General features: G+C 40.4%; 1 protein-coding gene across 1 annotated transcript; it reads left to right on the top strand.

The window, feature by feature from the left end:
• Window positions 1–89: 89 nt before the first annotated feature.
• On the top strand, window positions 90–19,978 carry EIF3B (eukaryotic translation initiation factor 3 subunit B). The gene is made up of 19 exons (XM_052772927.1): window positions 90–719; window positions 6,172–6,364; window positions 7,709–7,828; window positions 7,919–7,976; window positions 8,635–8,763; window positions 9,804–9,961; window positions 10,890–11,021; window positions 11,126–11,192; window positions 11,754–11,800; window positions 12,622–12,832; window positions 13,413–13,485; window positions 13,975–14,097; window positions 14,617–14,695; window positions 15,546–15,684; window positions 16,309–16,434; window positions 16,940–17,017; window positions 17,492–17,600; window positions 18,137–18,254; window positions 19,417–19,978. Exons 1-18 carry the CDS (start codon window positions 188–190, stop codon window positions 18,238–18,240), a joined length of 2,478 nt encoding a protein of 825 aa, XP_052628887.1. The 5' UTR covers window positions 90–187; the 3' UTR covers window positions 18,241–18,254; window positions 19,417–19,978.
• Window positions 19,979–20,164: the final 186 nt, after the last annotated feature.

Below are 20,164 nucleotides of genomic sequence, written 5' to 3'. Positions count from 1 at the left end.
CCCCCAGCCTCCCCCTCCCGCCACCCCCCCCCCCGCCCCGCGCCAGTTGGTAGGCGCCGCCGCGCGAGGCCGGCTGGGCCTGGCGCACATGGCCCGGCGGTAGGAGCCTCCCCGCCCCTCCCCCGCTCCTTTCCCCGTCGCGCTCGAGCTGGGAGCGCGCGGCCGGCCCGGCCCCGCACCGACCCCCATGCAGGACACCGAGGAGAGCCCGGCGGCCGCCGCGCCGCCCGACGCCCAGGGGCCCGGGGAGGAGCCCGAGCAGACGGACGGGCCCCCGCCGCCGCCGCCTCAGCAGGAGCAGGAGGAAGAGGAGGAGGAGGAGGAGGAGGGAGAGGGGCAGGAGGAAGAAGGCGAGTCCGAGGCGCTGCCGGGGCCCCCCGAGCCGCCGCCGCCGCCGCCTTCCGCCGCCGAGGAGCCCCCCGCCGCCGCCGACCCCGAGCAGCCGCCGCCGCCTCAGCCGTCCTCGCCTCAGCCGCCCTCCGGCCGCGAAAGCCCCGATAAAGCAGAGCCCGAGGCCGAGCCGCCGGTCGGGGCCGAGCCCCAGGCCGAGCCGGCGGCGGAGGCGGCCGAGCCCGAGGCGCCGTCGGAGGCCGAGCCCGAGGCCGAGCCCGGCGCGGCGCAGGAGAACGGGGAGGCCGCGCCCGCTGCCCCGGTCGAGCCCGAGGACGACATTTCCTTCAGCGACCCCGAGGACTTCGTGGACGACATCACCGACGAAGGTGCGGGCCGGCGGCGGGGAGCGGGCGGCGGCGTCTGGGCCTGGTCAGGCCGGCCGTGAGGGGAAGGGAGGGGCCGCGGGGAGGCGGGAGAGCTCCGGCGGCGGGCCCCGGCCCCGGAGAGCTGGGGGAGGCCGCGGCCGCGCCGGGACGAGCCGGCTGGTGCCGTACAGCCCGCCGCTCCCCCGGCCGTGTCCGCGGGCAGCGGCGGGGGGGACCTTGTGTGCGAGCGGTGCCTGGCCGTACTCTCCCGGGAGAGCGGGGGGGGGGGGAGGAGCCGGGTCCTCGGCTGGGAAACGCTCCGCTGGCCCGAGCGGCTGTGGGCCCGGCTGCTGGCTCGTCCCGTGCCTGCCGCGGCGGCCTCTCCGGCGTGGTGGTGGACTGCTCGTATCGCCAAGTAGACGTCTTCATCGCAGCGGTGTTTTCTAAATGAAACTTTTTCTGGCTCACCTGTGCCCCGTACGGTACTGTTTAACAGCTGTTCTCAAATGTGCTATCAGACTTGAGGTATCGATCTGTGGGGCCGCGCTCAGAGAGCAGAATCACCAACTTGCGTGCTCTCCGTTTGCCTCTGTTCGTTAAACTCCACTGTAAAAACAGAACTTTTAAATTCTTGACCTGATGTTTACAAACTAGATTTCATCGTTCTGTTTTTTTCCCACGCATCCAGAGTGAAATTCGTAGACAAATACTACAGGTATGAGAAGAGTTGCTGCTCACGAAGATGTGACATAGGTACTTTGGGACAAGAAAATACAGAAAAACTACTTCTGGCAGTTGAAAATTCAAACTGAGGCTCTTTTAAAAGGATTGGATATTGCCTGTCTTAAGATGGCTAAGGCATTGTGTAGCTGCATCGTTAATTATGGGAATACCTAGTTTTGGCATACAGGAGTTAGAATTCTATTTTAATATTTTTCGTATAAATTTTTCTAGATAAATCATCTTAATTCTCAGAATAGCAAAAGTACTTATTTTGCCAATACTTGTTCTAGCATATGTGCTGTTGTAGGGTCTTATATAAATATATCCCGCATGTTGTAAGGTCTTATGTTACATGTATCAGCTAGAAAAATGTTTCTGAAAGGATGTTATTGTAAGTCAGTCAGTTATTTTGATTGGCAGTGGAATACAGGTGATATATGTGCCTTCTAGTGTTCCAGTCCTGTGTTAAGCTTAATAAAATGTCAGAAAAACATCTTACATTAAGGAAGCATTTGCTATTCTCAATTTAGCAGTGTGTATAGTTTTTTGAACTTGTACATTTGTTTCTTAGAGACCTTGGCAAAAATTGTCTGCAAGTATACAGTTGGATTCTTTTTATTTAGTTAAGTGTTTACGTGATACACTTTGTCTACGTCTAGGATTATTATGTTCATTTCTGTCTGTTCAGAAACCAGGCATATTTTCCATCCTTACCTATTTTATTTTTAAGGATTAATTTGGTTAACTTCTCAGCTGTATGAATAATACAGTGTTAGTGTCTGAATTATAGTGTTTAAGTTTAGTCACTCTTGCTGGTCTGGCTTTCCATCTCTGCATTACTTCTTGAGCTTCCTTATTTCTTTCCCCTTACCTTGATGACTTCCCATGGAGAAAGGCAGTCCATCAGTGTCACTGAGCAAAGGCTGTTTCAATGCTTATGATAACATTATATCTTCAGGAACGCCTTTGAGCTGGACAGCTTTAGGATTGGACCATCTCACATGCATTAGTTCAACTTTTTTTTCCAGAATGGTGTTGGCGTGGCAGAACAGCTGATCCAAGCTCAAGCAGGAGAAGGGGTGCAATGAAGCTTTAGTTCAGATAATGATAGTGGTCCTTAAAATACTGCCAGCTGAAAATAGCTGTGTACCTACCACACCCTGCTTTTTTTGTGGGTAGAATGAGAGCTGGCTAAACCAGCATCTTGCCCTTTGAAGATTCCTTTGCTCACAATTTTGAATTTAAGGTAGAGGAGGGGTACAATGTAGGCATTTGTCTTTAATCTGTTACAGTTTTGATTCAATACAGGGTGTTGCATTCCTGCACGTGAATCTAAATATGCATTCCTTTGTTTGTCTGCAGGCCTACAAAGCCTTTTGTGAGAAATGGTTATGGAAAAAATGACTAATAGAGCCTTAAAAAATTACCCTTTTGTGTGTTTTGGTTTTTTCTTTTTTCTTTGCATGTAGACTTCTGTGGAAATGTCCTTGTGGGACATGCTTTCATTTTATATGCAGGGAAAATCTAAGATATGGGATTATAGGGTAAATAAGAAATTTACATGCTATTTTACTGTAATATCAGATTTTTAAATTCCTCCTTTCAATCCTTACAATTTTTGTAGGCATAGCAGACACTTCACTGTGTGTGTCCTAAATCCTAGGCAAGCGATTACCTATTTACAACTTGAGTGTATTGTCAGCTACCTGGAGAATGGCTTACTCCTGAAGGAGTATCTTGAGATCCAGTATACACTAGGAGGTTAACTTGCAGCACTCCTCTGTGTTGTTCTCTTCTGGATCTGTAACAGTTTGAGTCAGCTTTCAACTTTGCAGCAAAAAGTTAAAAGGAGCAGGGGAAGGTGGTCCAAAATACCTTCGGTAGTAACTTAAACCACTTTTAGTCTGTGTGGTAGAAAATACTGTCTATGGAGTGATTCCTGATACCCACCGCTGTACTTTTGAAAGAACTCAGTGTTTTGCTGTATGTTCCATTTTTCTTCTACTTCTTTAACTACCTATTTGTTCCAAATAATGCTCTTAAAGTTATCATCATCTGTGATTGTGCTTATTGGGACTGGTACCTCTGTCTTCCTGTCAAGTTTTTTGCTCATCCTCAGTGATCTGTATGGTTTTGTGCTATCAGAATATCTGTTGTTAACTCAGGGTTGTGGTTTGGTTTTTTGTTTGTTTGGTTTTTTTTTTAACTTTTCCTGTGCTTGACTTTTTCTTTTCCCAGTTTTCAGTCTGCTGCTCCCCACTAAGGGCTCTCTTCTAACTTCTGAAACATCCGCTTCAAGCAAGGCCTCCTGCTCTTCACTAATCTTTGCGTTGTACACTCTTCACTGAATATTTGACTTGCTCTGAAGCATAGATGTGGTCTTGGCCATTTTTGAATAGTTGCTACAAACTAGTAAATAGTTGCTATAAATGGGAGAAGTTTGTGGGTATGATCTAAAGTGTGCGGAGTAAGTAAAATGATGTAACGTGGAGGATTATTCCTCTATCCTCTTCAGCTTGCTTTAGTTGCTACCATTAATAGTAGACAATTTCTGGGTCTTTGTTTCTATTATACAAGTTAGCATCTTTTAACTTTTTATTTGTAGTTCCTACATGCACACAGAGAGCATCTTTTTGAGTAATAAATGCTACAAACACCAACATTCTGTGAGTACTACATAATCTTGGTGGTAATAGCATCTGGTTATGCATATAAACTTCTGTAAAGCATATTGCCCAAAATCAATGGAAAGCTTCACATGTAGTAACCTGTTGAAGCTTAAAGATATAGAAGGCCAAGGTTTTTTGGTATTTTGAAATTCAAAGTAAGCATATTTCTTCACTGCTAGAGATTTTTCCAGTGCTGTTTCTGGGTAGAATAATTTCTAGAATTCCAAAACGAGCAAAATTCTGTAAAGATGTCTTCAAAATATCAACACATCTAACACCCTTTTTCATTGGTTCTCATATTTTAAATGTTTCTACGTGGGTTTGGATTTTTTTTTCCCCTGGTCTGTGAATGCTGTATATAGTCTGACTCTCCATATTTTATTTTTATATTCTAATTCAGAAGCATAGTGGCATGCACTTATCTGTCTAGTCTTGCATTTTATAGTGGTCTTTTACATAAGGTTAAAACTTACTGCAGATATGCATATATATTTTTCCTATTTATATGGCATGTGTGACACTGCCAATTATTTCAGCACGTTTGGCTTTTTTTGTTAGCAGAATGTCTATTCTGGTGCATTTACATGCACAAAACTAAAAATGTCAATAAAACAAATAATCTGCCACTTCTAACTGATGTTTCTTTAGAATACAATAATGCAATCATGTTAATAAGTTGCAGGGGCATGACTGATTACACTGCGAAATGATCAGTAATCTAGACAAGAATTAAAGTGTATGTTTGAACAGGATAGCTAGGGATAGTGAGGGATTTTATTCCTGGAAAGGTTTGAAAATAACCTTAGGTTAAAGTTATTTGAGAGATTGTTTGGATATCCTTGTCTTTAGCTCTTCTAGTTCAATCCATTGAGGACTGAGTCATTGATGTAATTTTTCTGACTCTTCTTGGATCTACAGGTCAGTACATTTCTGTAGTTAGGTAATGTTAATTTGAAAAGTGTGTTTAAATTTGTACATTGTCAGTGGGGTTTAGTTGATGGATACAGAATAATCTAATAGAGTTGACTTGAAGAATAGATTAAATTTAAGATATGTATAGAACTCTACAGAATGTATGTCTAGAAGCCTGCCACATAAGAATAACTCAGCGTTGTTGTTGAAGCTCCTAATTTTGTGTGCCACTTACAGGTGTACTTTGTACCTTTTAACTGTATTTATCCCAGTGTGGTATGTAAGCCACAGCTACAGGGTTACAGTCCTTCTGAATGTTCTTCCTTCTATGCATGGGAAACTTCAACGATGTTGTAAGCAATCTCTTCCCAGTAGAAGGAAGCTTGAAGCTGACAGTGCAGGGACTGAACAAACCATCCCACCAGCAAGTACCCTCAAAATTTATAAGATTATATAGGAAAGGGGAATTAGCATGGTTGAAGAATATCCAGAGTATGAAACAGTGTGTGCTCAGCTTCACTTGCAGCACGCTTAAATATGGCTTTAAGTGTCTTGTCTTAGACCTTCATTTTTGTGTTTAATTAAAGGTTTAGACGGAGTGTGAGTTCTCGAACATAATTATAGTGATGCTAAGACATGCAGAGCTTCCAGTATGGCAGATAGTTTTGAATAATGCTAAAACTCATGTAATTTGGGAGGGAGGTACATTGTTCATTTCTTTTTATCAAAATCACCTGGTTATAATTTCAGCAAGGCTACTAGTCAGGGCTTGGGTAGTAAATCTTATAGTTGTCTGCTCTGTCGTCAGTTTTGAGGACTTCGTGAGCCAGTTCCAACTCCTGAAACAAGCTAATTGTGCAAGTGTTGATTTCCTCAATGTAAGGTCTTTCTTTAAGAAAGACTCCAAGAGTTAGCTGCTTGAAGTTTGTCAAGGAACTGCGTAATCACGCCTCTTAGCAAGGAAGTACAGTTGGAGCGTTGTGTATTCGCTTCAGTTGTTTCTCTGATAGAACGTTCGTTCCCTACCAAATTTCTGAAATGATTCTTGAAATTTCCTGAAATTTGAAGTCTTCCTCTTCTCTTGCTATCACTATTCTTTTCATCTTTCTGTCTTCCTCCTTAATGATGTAGACTGGTGCCTTAGTTTCTTGTGTGCTTTTTCTTTGCAGAATTACTTGGTGACGTGCTGAAAGATCAGCCGCAGGAGGCAGATGGAATTGACTCAGTAATCGTCGTGGATAATGTTCCCCAGGTTGGACCAGACCGACTCGAGAAACTGAAGAATGTCATCCACAAAATATTTTCAAAGTTTGGTAAAATTATCAATGAATTTTATCCAGAAGCAGATGGGAAGACAAAAGGGTAAGTCATGATAAATCCTACTGGAAATAGGATTGAAACACTCCTTTGACTTACCCTTGATTATCAGTGTCAATACTTTATGGCCAATTTTTATGGTGACCTCATAGTCATGCCCATCACTTTCTTCTACCTTAGTCTGTACAATCCTGACATCTAGTTTCGGTGACAAACAGAAGTTCCCAAGGGAGCTGAGAAGCTTAATAGCTCATTAAGCTACGGGATGGGGGGGTAATTATGGAAGCAGTTTAGCTGAGCTTGGAAGTCAAATTTCTGTGCAGTACTAAATGAGGGGGTTTTTTAATTTTCTGCCTTGGCTAATAAATAGGTTAAAGGTCCATTTTAGTTAAAAACTTAGGAGCAGTGGATGTACTGTTTACTGCAAAATGGACTGTCAATATTCTGTCTCTGGTTGCCAGTGCTTATGCTTACATTAGTGACTCCAACTTCCTTAAGTTCAGTGAGCCCTTGCCAGGACCCTTTTCCCCTTTGCCAACTTCTGATCCCTGTTGCAGGTTAACTGCAGCATCTGAAATTGAGAAGAAAGCTAACCAGAAATGATCAAGCCCAAAGGGAGGGGGCAAGGGAAAGGAAGTTTTAGGGAGAGAAACCAGGCAAAAATCAATCTGATAAATACGACGTTTTAATGAGTCTTGTTACTGTGGTTGGAGTAGCATATATTCCTGAGCTTGGGAGTAATCCATGGTTTAGAAAGCATAAAAAAGTGGGTTTTCTTGAGTGGAGGGATTGTTGGTTCTGTAAGGTCAGCGTGAGAAAATTATTTTCTATGAGTTCATGCCTCTCTCTGAGGTATGACAGTCTTCAGGATACTGTTAATTTTAAGTCTGCTGGGCTATGAGCTAGATGGTATTAGTGGCAAGAAGGAAGCTGAATTATACTCGATGTAATTGAAAAACAAGAGTGGTGCTTTGAGATGCCTATGATGGCAAGATTTACAATTTCTAAATGTGATCTGTCGTTCAGCTGGAAAGAGTTGCATACTTAACCTGTCTGTTACTAGCTCTCATTGTTGTTCTGCATTGCATTGTACTTGCAGTCATCACTTAGTCTAGCCCATTTACAGAAAGGATACCGGTTTAATTCATGTCAAGCCCATACAGCTAAAAAGTATATATGTGCCTGTGGCCAAAATGGAGGTTAATTGCTTTTGACCCTAATTGGTTAGGGGCAAGACAAGAAGTTATTTCATAGATGCTCTGTACTGAGTTCTTAGTTCATCCCCATTGTTTCTTTTTTATTTTACTTATTTACTTAATTTCTTTTTTATTATGAGCCTGTTATGTAGTCTAAACGATTACTTCCTCCTTTCATCTTCCTTCATTGTAGCTACATCTTTCTGGAGTACATGTCTCCGTCTCATGCAGTGGATGCTGTGAAGAATGCAGATGGATACAAACTGGATAAACAGCACACTTTCAGAGTCAACCTTTTCACAGACTTTGATAAGTGAGTGCAGCTACTGTGTGTATCTGTAGATTTTGGGATTCTAATGAAGAGTGCCTGCACAGAGTGTAACCAATCAAATTGCTCTTTCAGGTACATGACAATCAGTGATGAATGGGAAATCCCTGAGAAACAGCCATTTAAGGATTTGGTAAGGATTTTTTTGAAAAGTGGAAAGAATATTCAGCATAATACGAAATCATTACTTCATTGCTGGAGTGTCCATATGAAAATAAAAATGATGTGTTAATAGCATTGTTATAAATAGCAGTAGTGATTGCGTGCTCCTATTCCTTTGTTCTCATTCTCATGAAGTGACAGGAGGAACTTGGTGATTCTGCTTAGTAGGTCCATATAGGGTAAAACTTGAGTAAATAATGATTTTGCACAAGTAATTTCAAAATAGAATTTTGAAAGCATCTTTTTGTATTTTTAAATGTTTTGAGGCAAACCTCTGTGTTTGTTACCACTAGCTTTGTAAAAAGTCCTGTGGAGGAAGGGATAGTTAAAAAAAACCCAAACAAAACAAACACAAAAAAAACCTCCTTAAGTTATTTGAGGCAAGAAGTGTTAAATATCATCAAAGCACCTTGAAGGTCCACCTTTTTATGGTCTGTTCTCTTAGCCTCCAGTAACCAGTAGCTTGAGTTATTTAATTTCACTTTAAAAACTGGCTTGCAATGGTAAGACTCCAAAGTTGCACGCTTTGTGTAAGACCGACTTCCACCTGCCAGGTAGATATTAATTTGGGGAACTTGTCATCTTAGCAATTGACTCACTAATAATCTTTTTGCTTCTGTTTTTCTTAGGGGAATCTCCGATACTGGTTGGAAGATCCTGATTGTAGGGATCAGTACAGTGTGATCTTTGAGTCAGGAGACCGGACCTCCATTTTTTGGAATGATATCAAGGAACCTGTTCAAATTGAGGACAGAGCAGTGAGTGTCCTGGAAGTGCAGTACATTGCAGATACGCTGTCAGTCTCATTCATTTTATGACATTTCAGTTTTTTAATTTTTTTTCAAAAAGATATTTTTTCCCCATTGCCGAAATACTTTTTTCTTCCATTTGAAGAGGAGTAGTGAAATTGCATCCTTTAGAATTAGACTTAGCTGCTTAGATAAAACAAATGTGGAGCTAACTTGTTTGTGGTGGTCTTTTTTTTTTTTTTCAACTGGTCCATGATGCCTGTTAGTTTCCTTCATCTGTATATTATAGGTGATTCAAAAAGATGTAAAAATGCAAAGTCAGAGTTTGAGGAGTACTATTAATTAGAGCTGAGTATGTGCTTAAGTGTGCTGCTTCTGATCACTTCTTGCTTTTTTGCTGACTGCAGAGGTGCTAAAGAGGAATAGCTGGTTTGGTAATAGCACATAAAAGGGAGAGTTAGTGTACCTGTCTGCTGCAGGCAGTTGACTTGCTGAGAACTGTTGGTACCCAGAAGCATTTTCTTTAATAACCATGATGCATTACAGTAGAAAGAAGTTGGCTCTGGAATGATGAGTAATTTTCCTCATCACCATGGTCACTGGCGCCGTGGTCTGTATTGTTGAAACCTCTCTAACTTAGCTGAAGGTTAAGAGCTGTATTGTTGTTAAGAAGTATGAAATACTTACCCTTACTTCTGAGTATGTTCTTACCAGGGCTGAAAGGCAACAAGGAAACCCAAGCCTGTTAGGTGGGTTTAATTGTTTACTCTACAAAGGTTGTCACTGTACCTGGAAAATTTTTTTGCTGATCTGTAAGTTGAAAAGGTCTCAATTGACAGTTTTCAGCCTGAAGAATAAGTACTATGCAATATGTGCATGAAATTAAACTCCACAGCTAGTCCAAGATATCATTAATTCTGAGATCTTCACTTAGTAAATAGATTGGCGAAATGTGATGCTACAAGCCACACATTAATTCTTTCCCCTTTAGGAATCCTGCTTGAAATTAAACCTTTGTGTATACTTTTTTGGTTTTTTTTTAAATCTAGCGGTGGACAGAAACCTATGTACGTTGGTCCCCGAAGGGTACCTACTTGGCTACGTTCCACCAGAGAGGCATTGCACTTTGGGGTGGAGAGAAGTTCAAGCAGATTCAAAGGTTTAGTCACCAGGGAGTGCAGCTTATTGACTTCTCACCCTGTGAAAGGTATGGAGTATGACATTGGTTTGGGCTAAGGGATCAAAAGCATGAAGCACAGGCATTCTGGCTGCTGTGCTTTCAAATCTCATGTGGTTGGGGTCTTCTGTTCTCCTTTGCTTTTGGAAGTACTGCTTTTCATGCATAAATCCTTCTTAGAATGGGTGAAACTCTGCCTGACTTTTTGACTTCAGGATGATACTTAACATAATCTGGAATAATTGGTCTAAAAAACTAAGCTGACAAGTTTCCTCAAAGATGTTATTATCCCAAGGGAGAGGACCATACTTTTTCCTCTTTAGTTGGATGAGATGTCTGTAGTGTTAGATTTCTAGTTCTCTGAAAAGTTTCAGTTGAGTAGCATCCTCCAAATCTGTAGTACTGAAATGAATTCCTTAACCTTTCTTTAACATTAAGGAGCTCTTTAGAGAAGGCTAAAACAATTTCAGGACTGAGATGCATCTTGTTTTGCTAGTTTTCAAGTAACATATTTGGAAGCAGTAAGGTTTTATGTTTTATTGTATTAAAAACAGATTATTTATCTTTAAATGCAGAAGTCTAGCATACCTATAGTTCAGGCTGGCTATGGTCAATAGATTTATATTTGGTTCGAAACCAATGATGTTCTTGTGGCAAAGCTATATAGTAGGTAACAGTGTATTTGGCTGTTGGCCCTCACTTGTAACACCAATATGGGAAGACTTGCACATAAATCTCAAGTCTTTTCAGGCAGAGGGATGCCAGGGAAATACTGTGTCTTGGAAGCTTTCTCCCCCTTCACTGTACTGTTCTTATTTTTCCCTTCTTTCCAAAAAATCCCATTAGAGAAACTGCTGTTTGAAAGTGCATTGTATTTAAATATTACTTGGATGAAAGCCTGCTGGTACTTACATATTAGATGAAGTTTTGACAGTGAACTTGATTATTTCTTTTGTAGGTATTTAGTGACCTTCAGCCCTTTGATGGACACGCAGGATGACCCTCAGGCTATTATCATCTGGGATATTCTGACTGGGCAAAAGAAGCGAGGATTCCACTGTGAAAACTCAGCTCACTGGCCTATTTTTAAGTAGGTTGAGAAACAAAATTAGAGTAGAGAGAAGTAGTCCCAGACTTCATTTAATAAAAAGGCAGTTCTTATCTAATACTCTTTTTTTCTTTTTATTTGCTTAGATGGAGTCATGATGGTAAATTCTTTGCTAGAATGACTTCAGATACCCTCAGCATCTATGAAACACCTGTAAGTTCTTGCCTTTTTTTGCATAACATTTATTACAATGTTGGTCTTTCCCATGGTATAAGTTTTAAAGGCTACATTTTAATAATACACTCTAGAGCTGGGCTTAAAAGGGGAGAAATCTGTTTGCTCTTGTCTTGTTCTTTCCTGGGTGAAAAACTTTAGCTGAGTTTGACAGTAAATTTCACACCACACTTCTGGAAGGACTAGACAGCTCAATATACTACTTATAGGAGTCAATAGGATCAAGGTTATGTGATGCCTCCCAGCTCTCAGTAGCAGGTGAGTTCCAAAGTACCCAAAACACACTATAAATTGCAGCCTAATCCTAGTGCTTTTTGCTTTTTCATTATAGTTCAGGCTGCTGTACTCGTTAATTCTGTACGGCAATTTTTATTTTACTTGTAATTGTGGTATACATATGTTCATAATAAAAATAGGGATACAGGATCTCTGGCAACTGTACACAATTTCCTAGTTTATGTGCTCTAATAGAGTAGAAGGTGTATGTGTAAATATAAGAATGTTACTAACCTGGAAATTCACTCCTTTCTCTTCTTTTAGTCTATGGGTTTGTTGGACAAGAAAAGCTTGAAAATCACAGGGATAAGGTGAGTCTATTCCTTTGTAAAGATAACTGCTCTCTTTAGTTGGAATCCTTATGGCTGGGGCTTTGTTATGGTGAGAGGAATATTTAGACTGTTGACTAGAGCAAATGGCCTCATATGCTGAAGTGGTCAAATTAGACAAACTGGCAAAAAGGAATGGAAAATTCTCCATTTGTTGATGTCCACACCTGACAGCTTGCATGCTTTGAAATCCTCTTTGTGATACTGTTTAATCTGGGGTCTAGTTTAGGAGTCCTGTTGCTTGTCTACAGAACCAAAGTGGAATGCAGTTTGTTAGGGAATATCTCCCTAACAAGATTTGTGTGCTGGCTTAAAACAGCGTGCTGTATACTGCCTGTTGGCAAGGAAGGGGTTTGGTTTTGTGTGCGCCTGCACAATAGACACTGACTCCTGTGAGAGGTTTTTGAAGTACCTCTCTGTAAAGCAGCAAGAAAATTAAGTGTACCCAGGTGCAAGAAGATTGTCTCCAGTGTAATTTAATAGGGTTTTTTTGCTCATTGGTTTAATCAACCTGTTTCTTATATCTTTGGCGGTTACACTGGGTGTAACCCCTTCTCTTTAGTGAAATGTACTGTGTTGATAACATTGGTCATATAGCAAGTTTAAATAGCAATTTAAAAATCTGTTTTGGTATGATATGTGTAAGGTTATTAATTGTCCTTGGTTGCTTGTCTGTATCTGTCTTTATTGGTGAGAGTTGATACTTGTCTGCAGCATTTCAGATACAATGATGAAAATTGTTTCTGCTTGTAGTATCTCTAACTAAAAATTAAAATGGCATATTTTTAACTTTCTTCCTGTAGAGACTTCTCATGGTCTCCAGGTGGTAACATAATTGCTTTCTGGGTGCCTGAGGATAAAGACATCCCAGCAAGAGTGACTTTGATGCAGCTGCCTTCTAGACAAGAAATTCGTGTGCGGAATTTGTTCAATGTCGTAGATTGTAAACTACACTGGCAGAAGAACGGGGATTACCTGTGTGTGAAGGTAGACAGGACTCCCAAAGGCACACAGGTATGTGGATTCTGATTATATTCATAAAATTTGCTTCTATCTCATGCTGACACCTCATTTTCTTACCGTACTGTCTTTTAATATAGACAGAGTAAATTATATGATGTCAAAGCTGTTTTTCATTTTTCCATTTGAATTTTGAGGCCTGTGGAGAGCAAAATGTATGTAATGTTTGCATCCAAGCTTTGCTTTGACTTCAGTGGCCTCTTAGACTTGGATGAGAGCTATATGCCTCATCTCTTTTTCCTACTCCCTCTTAAGGAGCTGTTGAACAACGCCTAGGTCATGCTGCACAATGTGCCGTCTGTTTATCTGTCTTAATTAAACTTCATAACAGTCTGAAAAGAAACAAATGCTTTTGTACAATTCTTCAGTTATTCTTTATCAGACAGAAAAATTTAGAGTGTGTTTGGTAATGAGCCATACTGTATTTATCTGCTCTCATTAAAGAAATAAATCTTGACTCTCTCATCCTGCATCCTGACAGGCTAATTGTATAGTTGTCTTTCTATGCCTAGCGATAAAATTATTTGCTCTACTGCTTCTGTGCTGCATAATGAGCTGATCTTGGCCTTTACAGGGAGTAGTGACCAACTTTGAAATATTCCGAATGAGAGAGAAACAGGTGCCAGTGGATGTGGTGGAAATGAAAGGTAATGCCAAGTATTTCCGTACGTTTGATCTTTAACTTTTTTGACTAGACACTTGCATGTTTCTTAGAAATTCCTGTCAACATGTGACGTAATTAGGAAGTTAACTCCTTTTCATAGGAGCTACAGTATTCATGTCACAGGGTGCCTCATGTAAAAATGAGAAATCAAAACTTGTGTTGCTATTCACGCTTGTGACTGACTTGAAAAATGATGGAACTGAAAATCTGTTATTAATAAAGGTGGCAGGGCTGATAATATGAGTGTATTTTGTAGAAGGTGGGAGACTGGAGCTATTGTTTGACTGAAACACTTCCCGTAACTCCCTCCATGTACCTTATGAACCTGTTTTGAAAGATAGTCTATATGGCAAAGTCTGTTAACTGATGGGTTGCCTCTCTTCAGCGTCTTGGTTTTCTTTTGGTAACTGCTTGAAATCAAAGCTTTGTATTGTCTTTTGACAGAGTTTTGGCCCCTCTTTTTTTGTTACAGAAAGCATCATAGCCTTTGCTTGGGAACCAAATGGAAGCAAGTTTGCTGTGTTGCACGGAGAAACTCCACGAATCTCAGTTTCTTTTTACCATGTTAAAAACAATGGGAAAATAGAACTCATAAGTAAGTGACTGAGAAACAAGTGAAAAGTGCAGATACTAAGCATTTTGCATGGCAATAGATGCACTAAACTCAAAACTGTGGCTGTTTGTAGTGGACAGTATGGCAATAGGTGCTATGCCTGATATTGTGTTCTAGAAATCTGACTTTCTGGTGACAGCTAAACTGTTTTCACTTTGAATCAGTCCAGGGTCTGGGACTAAAAGGCCTACAAGCCAGAATAATTTGTGGCCTTGGGAAGTTCATGTGAGGCAATAGCACAGACTTGGCTCACTTCAGATAAAATTTATTCCCAAGTTGGCTCTTGGGGTCTTCTGATCTCCTTCTCTTCCTTCTGCTAGCTTTGGATGTTCTGGTACTACTGGGTTTTGTCTTTAGAAGTGTAGAGCTAAGGGCTGTTGTCAGGACTTGCTTGCAGAGTTCATAAATGTCTTTTGAGGAGTGGATGGAGTTGACTGCTTGTAAGCTAACTGATGGCATTGGATTGAGATATTTTTCTGAATTTGTCTTGTTTCTTTTCAGAAACGTTTGACAAACAGCAGGCAAACACGATATTCTGGAGTCCTCAAGGGCAATTTGTAGTATTGGCTGGCCTCAGAAGGTGAGCATTGCATGGGTTACTGAACACCATATTCATTTTAAGGAGGAAAAAGGACTAGAGTATCTCATCAAGAAGTGTTTGGTATCTCCATGAATGTTGCATTACTGTGTAATCCTGATACAGCTATCTAAAAGCAAGGGAAAAGAAGAGATGCAATTTCATGATGCAGCTCAGTCCTTTGTAACTTTTACTTGCTATTTTTGCCACATCAAATGAAGAATGCGTTTTTCAACAGAAAAGTGGATATTTAGAAACACTTTTCAGCTGTTTAAGTTAAATACTGACTCAGCTAATCCAGTTGGAACTGTGCATGTGGCTCTTACAAGGCATTTGTTGTAGTCATATCCTTGTGTCTCTTCATCGGCCATACCTCTTAATGACAAAGCTGTTTTGTAAAAGAGTTATCAGAAAAGTTTCACATTAGAGCAAGTGAAAATTATTTTTGTTAACCAGTTGAGTAGTACTTGCCTTTACATGCTTTCAGGTGAGCGCTGCTGTTCATCTTAGAAATATATTTTTTTGTCTTCACTATTTAAATATGTCTAAGCATATGAGTGTTAAACTTTGGCTGTAACTTGCCTATAGTATGTTTTCACTGTGACTTTAAGAACAGAAATAAAATGGGTTAAAGGTCACTGAACATAGAAACAAAAGTGTCATTCTTACTTGGATTTTTGTTTTTATTCATTGCATTGCTTTCTAGCCACAGAGACTGGGATGACCCTCTCTCTTGGTTGCTGTGAAAATTTATCTTTGTAGTGAGGGTTGTAAAGATGCAGCTTGTGAAATGCTTTTAAAGAAACAGGCTATACTGGTGTGTAAAACAACCTGTCTTGTCTTGCCTTTGCAGCATGAATGGTGCCTTAGCATTTGTCGATACATCTGACTGCACCATGATGAATATTGCCGAACACTATACAGCTTCAGATGTGGAATGGGATCCTACAGGCAGATACATTGTGACTTCTGTGTCTTGGTGGAGCCACAAGGTACTAGTGCTTTCTTTTTTTTTTTTCTCTCTCTTCCAGAGGTATTGGAAAGGGCTATTGGTTAGGAAGAGAAAATGGACACCTGTTGCTGATCATATGACTTAAAACCTGCACCATAGTTCTACATGTTAATTTCTGAACATCAGTATATATTTGGGCCATTAGCTTCACCAGTTGTCCAAAGTAAGTTCTGGAAGGGCAATTCATGAGTCTAAACTGAGTGTCCTTTTTCTGAATTTTCATTACGTCTTTAGCGGTTTGAAACTTGATCTCCTTGTGGTCTACACAGAACAGCAGGATTTATTGCACGTATCTTTACTTTTGCATGGTTCCAGCCACTGCACTGTAATCCTCTCCTGTACAAGTATAGAATCTGAGACTTAAGAATATGATAGGAAGGCTGGATTAGTTTCAAACTGTTGCAATACTCCAGAAGATAATTTCTTGCAAAGCTTCAGTGGAACAAATACTTTGCTGAGGAAGTTGACTTGTGCAAGGAAGATGCTAACAAAAAGACCACCCTGGTTCTGTTGACTAATGGTGCTGATTTTATAAAAAAGACCCTGAGGACTATAGTGTTAAGTTGTAGCTTATCTTGACTGAGATGGTGCACTGCTCTTCCAGGTGGACAATGCATATTGGTTATGGACCTTCCAAGGCCGTTTGCTTCAGAAAAACAATAAAGACAGGTTCTGTCAGCTTCTCTGGAGACCACGACCAACTACCTTGCTCAGTGAGGATCAGATAAAGGTAGTGTATTCCACTGACTCTTTCTGCTGACATTGATTTAGTGTATAAGCATACTTGGTTTACTCCCTCTTCTTGAGGATGAGGCTTGAACTGTTATGCAGAACATGAACAGAGTTATGCAACTGCCTTTTGCCCTGAATTTGAGAGAAAACATTGCTGTAGGGGACCTCGCTTCTGGGAGTGACTGTAAATATTAACTGTTCTTTAAGCTCAGAATAGAAATGATTAGTTGTTCTTAGAGTTAGGGTACAGTGAAAGGGTATAAAGAATAACAAAATTGAATTTAGCTTTCCAGACTTCACTAATTGCACGTGTACAGAAGCATTTACATGATTTGTAAGCCAGGAAGAACAAACAGAATTACAGCAAAGGGAAATTGCCTAGAAGAGAGGTTTTTTAAAAAACGCATAGCCTGCTTAAGCCTACCGAGGGAGTTCTTAGAGAATATGGTGGTTGTGATTGCTAGTCTGATATCCCAGTTGAAATAAAATTCCCTGTTTTACAGCAAATTAAGAAGGACCTGAAGAAATACTCCAAGATATTTGAGCAGAAGGATCGCCTGAGCCAGTCCAAAGCCTCAAAGGCAAGACACTTTTGGAATACAATAATATAGACAAAACTCTTGTAATCTGTCCTTAGTTATTTTGTAATGGTGATATGTAAGTTAAATTTCTTTTATAACAAACATCTGTGTTCATTTGACTCCAGATGGTTAGAGTTAGTTCCAGTAGGTGGTTCAGACAGATGCTACTAAACTGTCAGGTTTAAACAGTAATGAATCTGGAGAGGCACTGGTGTTACCTCATTAAGTAAAGGTGGTAAAATTTTGGAGTTCTTAGTGAGTTGCTGCGTTAGCCAGTCTTTAAATTAAGAAAAGCTCTTTAAATTTAAAAAAAAATCACCTAAACAGCTTTTTGATTACATAAGAGATCCTTCTTCTTTTGTTTAAGTCAGTAGAAAGTATGTTCATGAGAAAAAAATTTGACTTGCTAACAAATGCATCACACGTGAATTTGATTTATTGGGGAGGTGTAACGACCTCTTCCTGCCTCCACAGGAGCTAGTGGAGAGGAGACGTACAATGATGGAAGAGTTCAGAAAGTACCGCAAGATGGCACAAGAGTTGTACATGGAGCAGAGGAATGAGCGTTTAGAGCTTCGAGGAGGTAAGCCACACATAGTACTTGTAAAGACTTGCTGCTAGATAACTGCTGCTTCTTACCAAATAACTACACTGTTCTGGGAATTCATCCACTTCCCTCCCTCCATTTCCTGCCAAAGCTAGTCCCTTGTTCTCTGAAGGTTATTTATACTTTTTATCCTGAATTGCAACAGGAATTTTTTTTTTTTTTTTTTTTCTTCCTATGGGAGAAAGGTCAAATATTGCTGGGTGCCAGACTTTGGTATCTGTGTTTTACCTCACCTCTTTACGTTTCAAGGCAAGCATTGGCTTGACCTTGGGATAAGACTATGAAGAGGTTTGGGTGTTGCATTTAAACAAAAAATCCACAGAAGCCCTGTGGTGGGAGACAGAAATGCCTTGGTTGTCATTTAATGAATTTAGCATGTACTACTTACGTTTTAAAGCACCAAATACCTCTTATTTCACTGCTGGTTTAAGGACAGTTTCTGCCAAGAGCAGAAATCTTTCCATTGCTGCCTTGTTTGATGCATTTAGTGTTAAATGTTTTCTCCATTCCAGGGGTAGACACAGATGAGCTGGACAGCAATGTCGATGACTGGGAGGAGGAGACTGTTGAATTTTTTATCAATGAAGAAATTATTACCCTTGCAGAACCAGAGTAATTAACAAAACTGTGGTAAGATGGCATACCTCTCAGTAGAGAGAAACTTTGTCAGCTATTGCTATTGTTTCACTAATTTGCTTGAGAAAGTTAGATCTGTTTGTTGCATGAGTGAATGTGTTGTTCTCTGAGTTGGTTTATGTTTTCTTTGTAGCTAGATGGTACAAAACCTTTTTTTTTAAAGTAATCGCAGATGGTCAGATTTATGAGTTGTACTGAGGAGAATACTGTGTATGTCCTGTCTTGCCAGAGCGATCAAACCCACAACAGAGTCAGGGTCAACTTCTAAACACAGCGTATTGCAGACTGTCTAAGTTCTGTCAGTAGGAGGAATTGTAGTTAGTATGAGATAGAAATTTTGCCTTTTGGAAGAATTGCCTGTTAGTTCAAGGCTGGACAGAGTTCAAGTACTGTACTAAAGATTATGCAGCAAGTTGACTGTGGACTGATAAAACTAAAACTTTTGAGTAGATGTTTAAATATTCACATGAACTCTGCTATCATTTTCTTGAAAAGTTGGGTAGAATTCAGGTGGTAGCAGATTCTTGTGTACTGACTGTCACTGCTTGTTGTAGAAATCTTTTATTTAATCCAGTGCTTTTCCCAGTTCCTTTCTGTGGATTCCTATTACATATTTATATGTTGAAAATAGAGGCTACTTTCAGCCCCTATTGTAGGAAATGTCTTTTAGGGAGCTTGACATTGTTGTATTGAGGGGGGAAAAGATATTTTGATAGTTCAGGCACTCACATAGGACTTAAAATCTGGAATGTGTTCCTGCTCTATCATATTTAGGATTTCACTTAAGGAAGAGGAAGGGGAGACTGGAAGTATGCCTTTTGCAGCTGTAAGTCACCCTGCAGCTCTTTAGCCTTCAGATACCTGAGGAGTTCAAGTAAAATATGAACAGTATACCTCTTGAACCTGTAGAAAATTAATAGCCTTGATACCTTTGAATATATTTGGATCTGGCTTATCTGTGTCCCATACATGGGAGATCCTTTTATGGAAGGAAGAAGGAGAGAAGCTCCTTAGTGTATGGATTCAAACAAACATTAGTTTAAGAACAGGTGAAACATGCTTATGTAGCCTTTCACCAGCTAGCATCTGTGGTGAGGTTGAGCTGTTTGTATAAAAGCACAGTAACTAACTCACCTCTTTTTTTCCTTTTCTGCAGCACCACCATATCTTGTGCTGAAAAGAAGTTTGTTCATTTTCAGAAAGCCTACATCAACTTTGGAATTTTTAATCCATATTCTTGCACTCTGGAAGGGTGGATGCACCAGATTTTCTCCATTTTGACACATTGTAGTGCCTTTAAGTCTTGCTGCCTGCTGCAGTGAGATACTGGAAAGGCGCTGCTTTTAAATTTTTCTTCTTTTTTTTTTTCTTTTTTTTTTTTTTTTTCTTAAATCCACTACTACCGGTATTTACTTCCTGACTCCCGTACAGTACTTGCCAACTGGCAGTTTTTGACTATTGCTGGTGAGGTGAGATTCATCAGTGCACCTCTGTCTTACACACACGATGTTTCTGTTTCAGGACTCTTTCTATGTCCCGAGTGCATGGACAGGTGTTCATTTTGTTTGGGGAAAAGTCAACAGAACCATTTTTCGTATGATGTGTTTTAGTGTGCTGAAGCAGCACTACAGTGGGCTATATCCTCCTCCTTTCAGATTGTGAAAGGATGCCTCCCTCAAAGAGCTGAATATGGAAATAAAAGCAGACCTATACTAAAACCAGGCTGGCTACGCGTTGTTTGTAGGGAATGTTTCCCTGAATGATGAAAGTCAAACATACCACAGTAATAAGTGTGTGTTTGCTATATTGACTATATTGTTCCTTTGGATTTTTTTTTTAATCTCAGTTCCTCATGGCTCTTCTGGTTTTGTGCTGTGGTTGTTTGGGTTTTTTTACAGTGATGG

This window comes from Harpia harpyja, chromosome 21 (genome assembly GCF_026419915.1).
Source record: "Harpia harpyja isolate bHarHar1 chromosome 21, bHarHar1 primary haplotype, whole genome shotgun sequence".
Taxonomy (NCBI): Eukaryota; Metazoa; Chordata; class Aves; order Accipitriformes; family Accipitridae; genus Harpia; species Harpia harpyja.
Note: the sequence above shows the minus strand (reverse complement) of the source record. Positions and strands in the feature narration are given on the sequence as shown.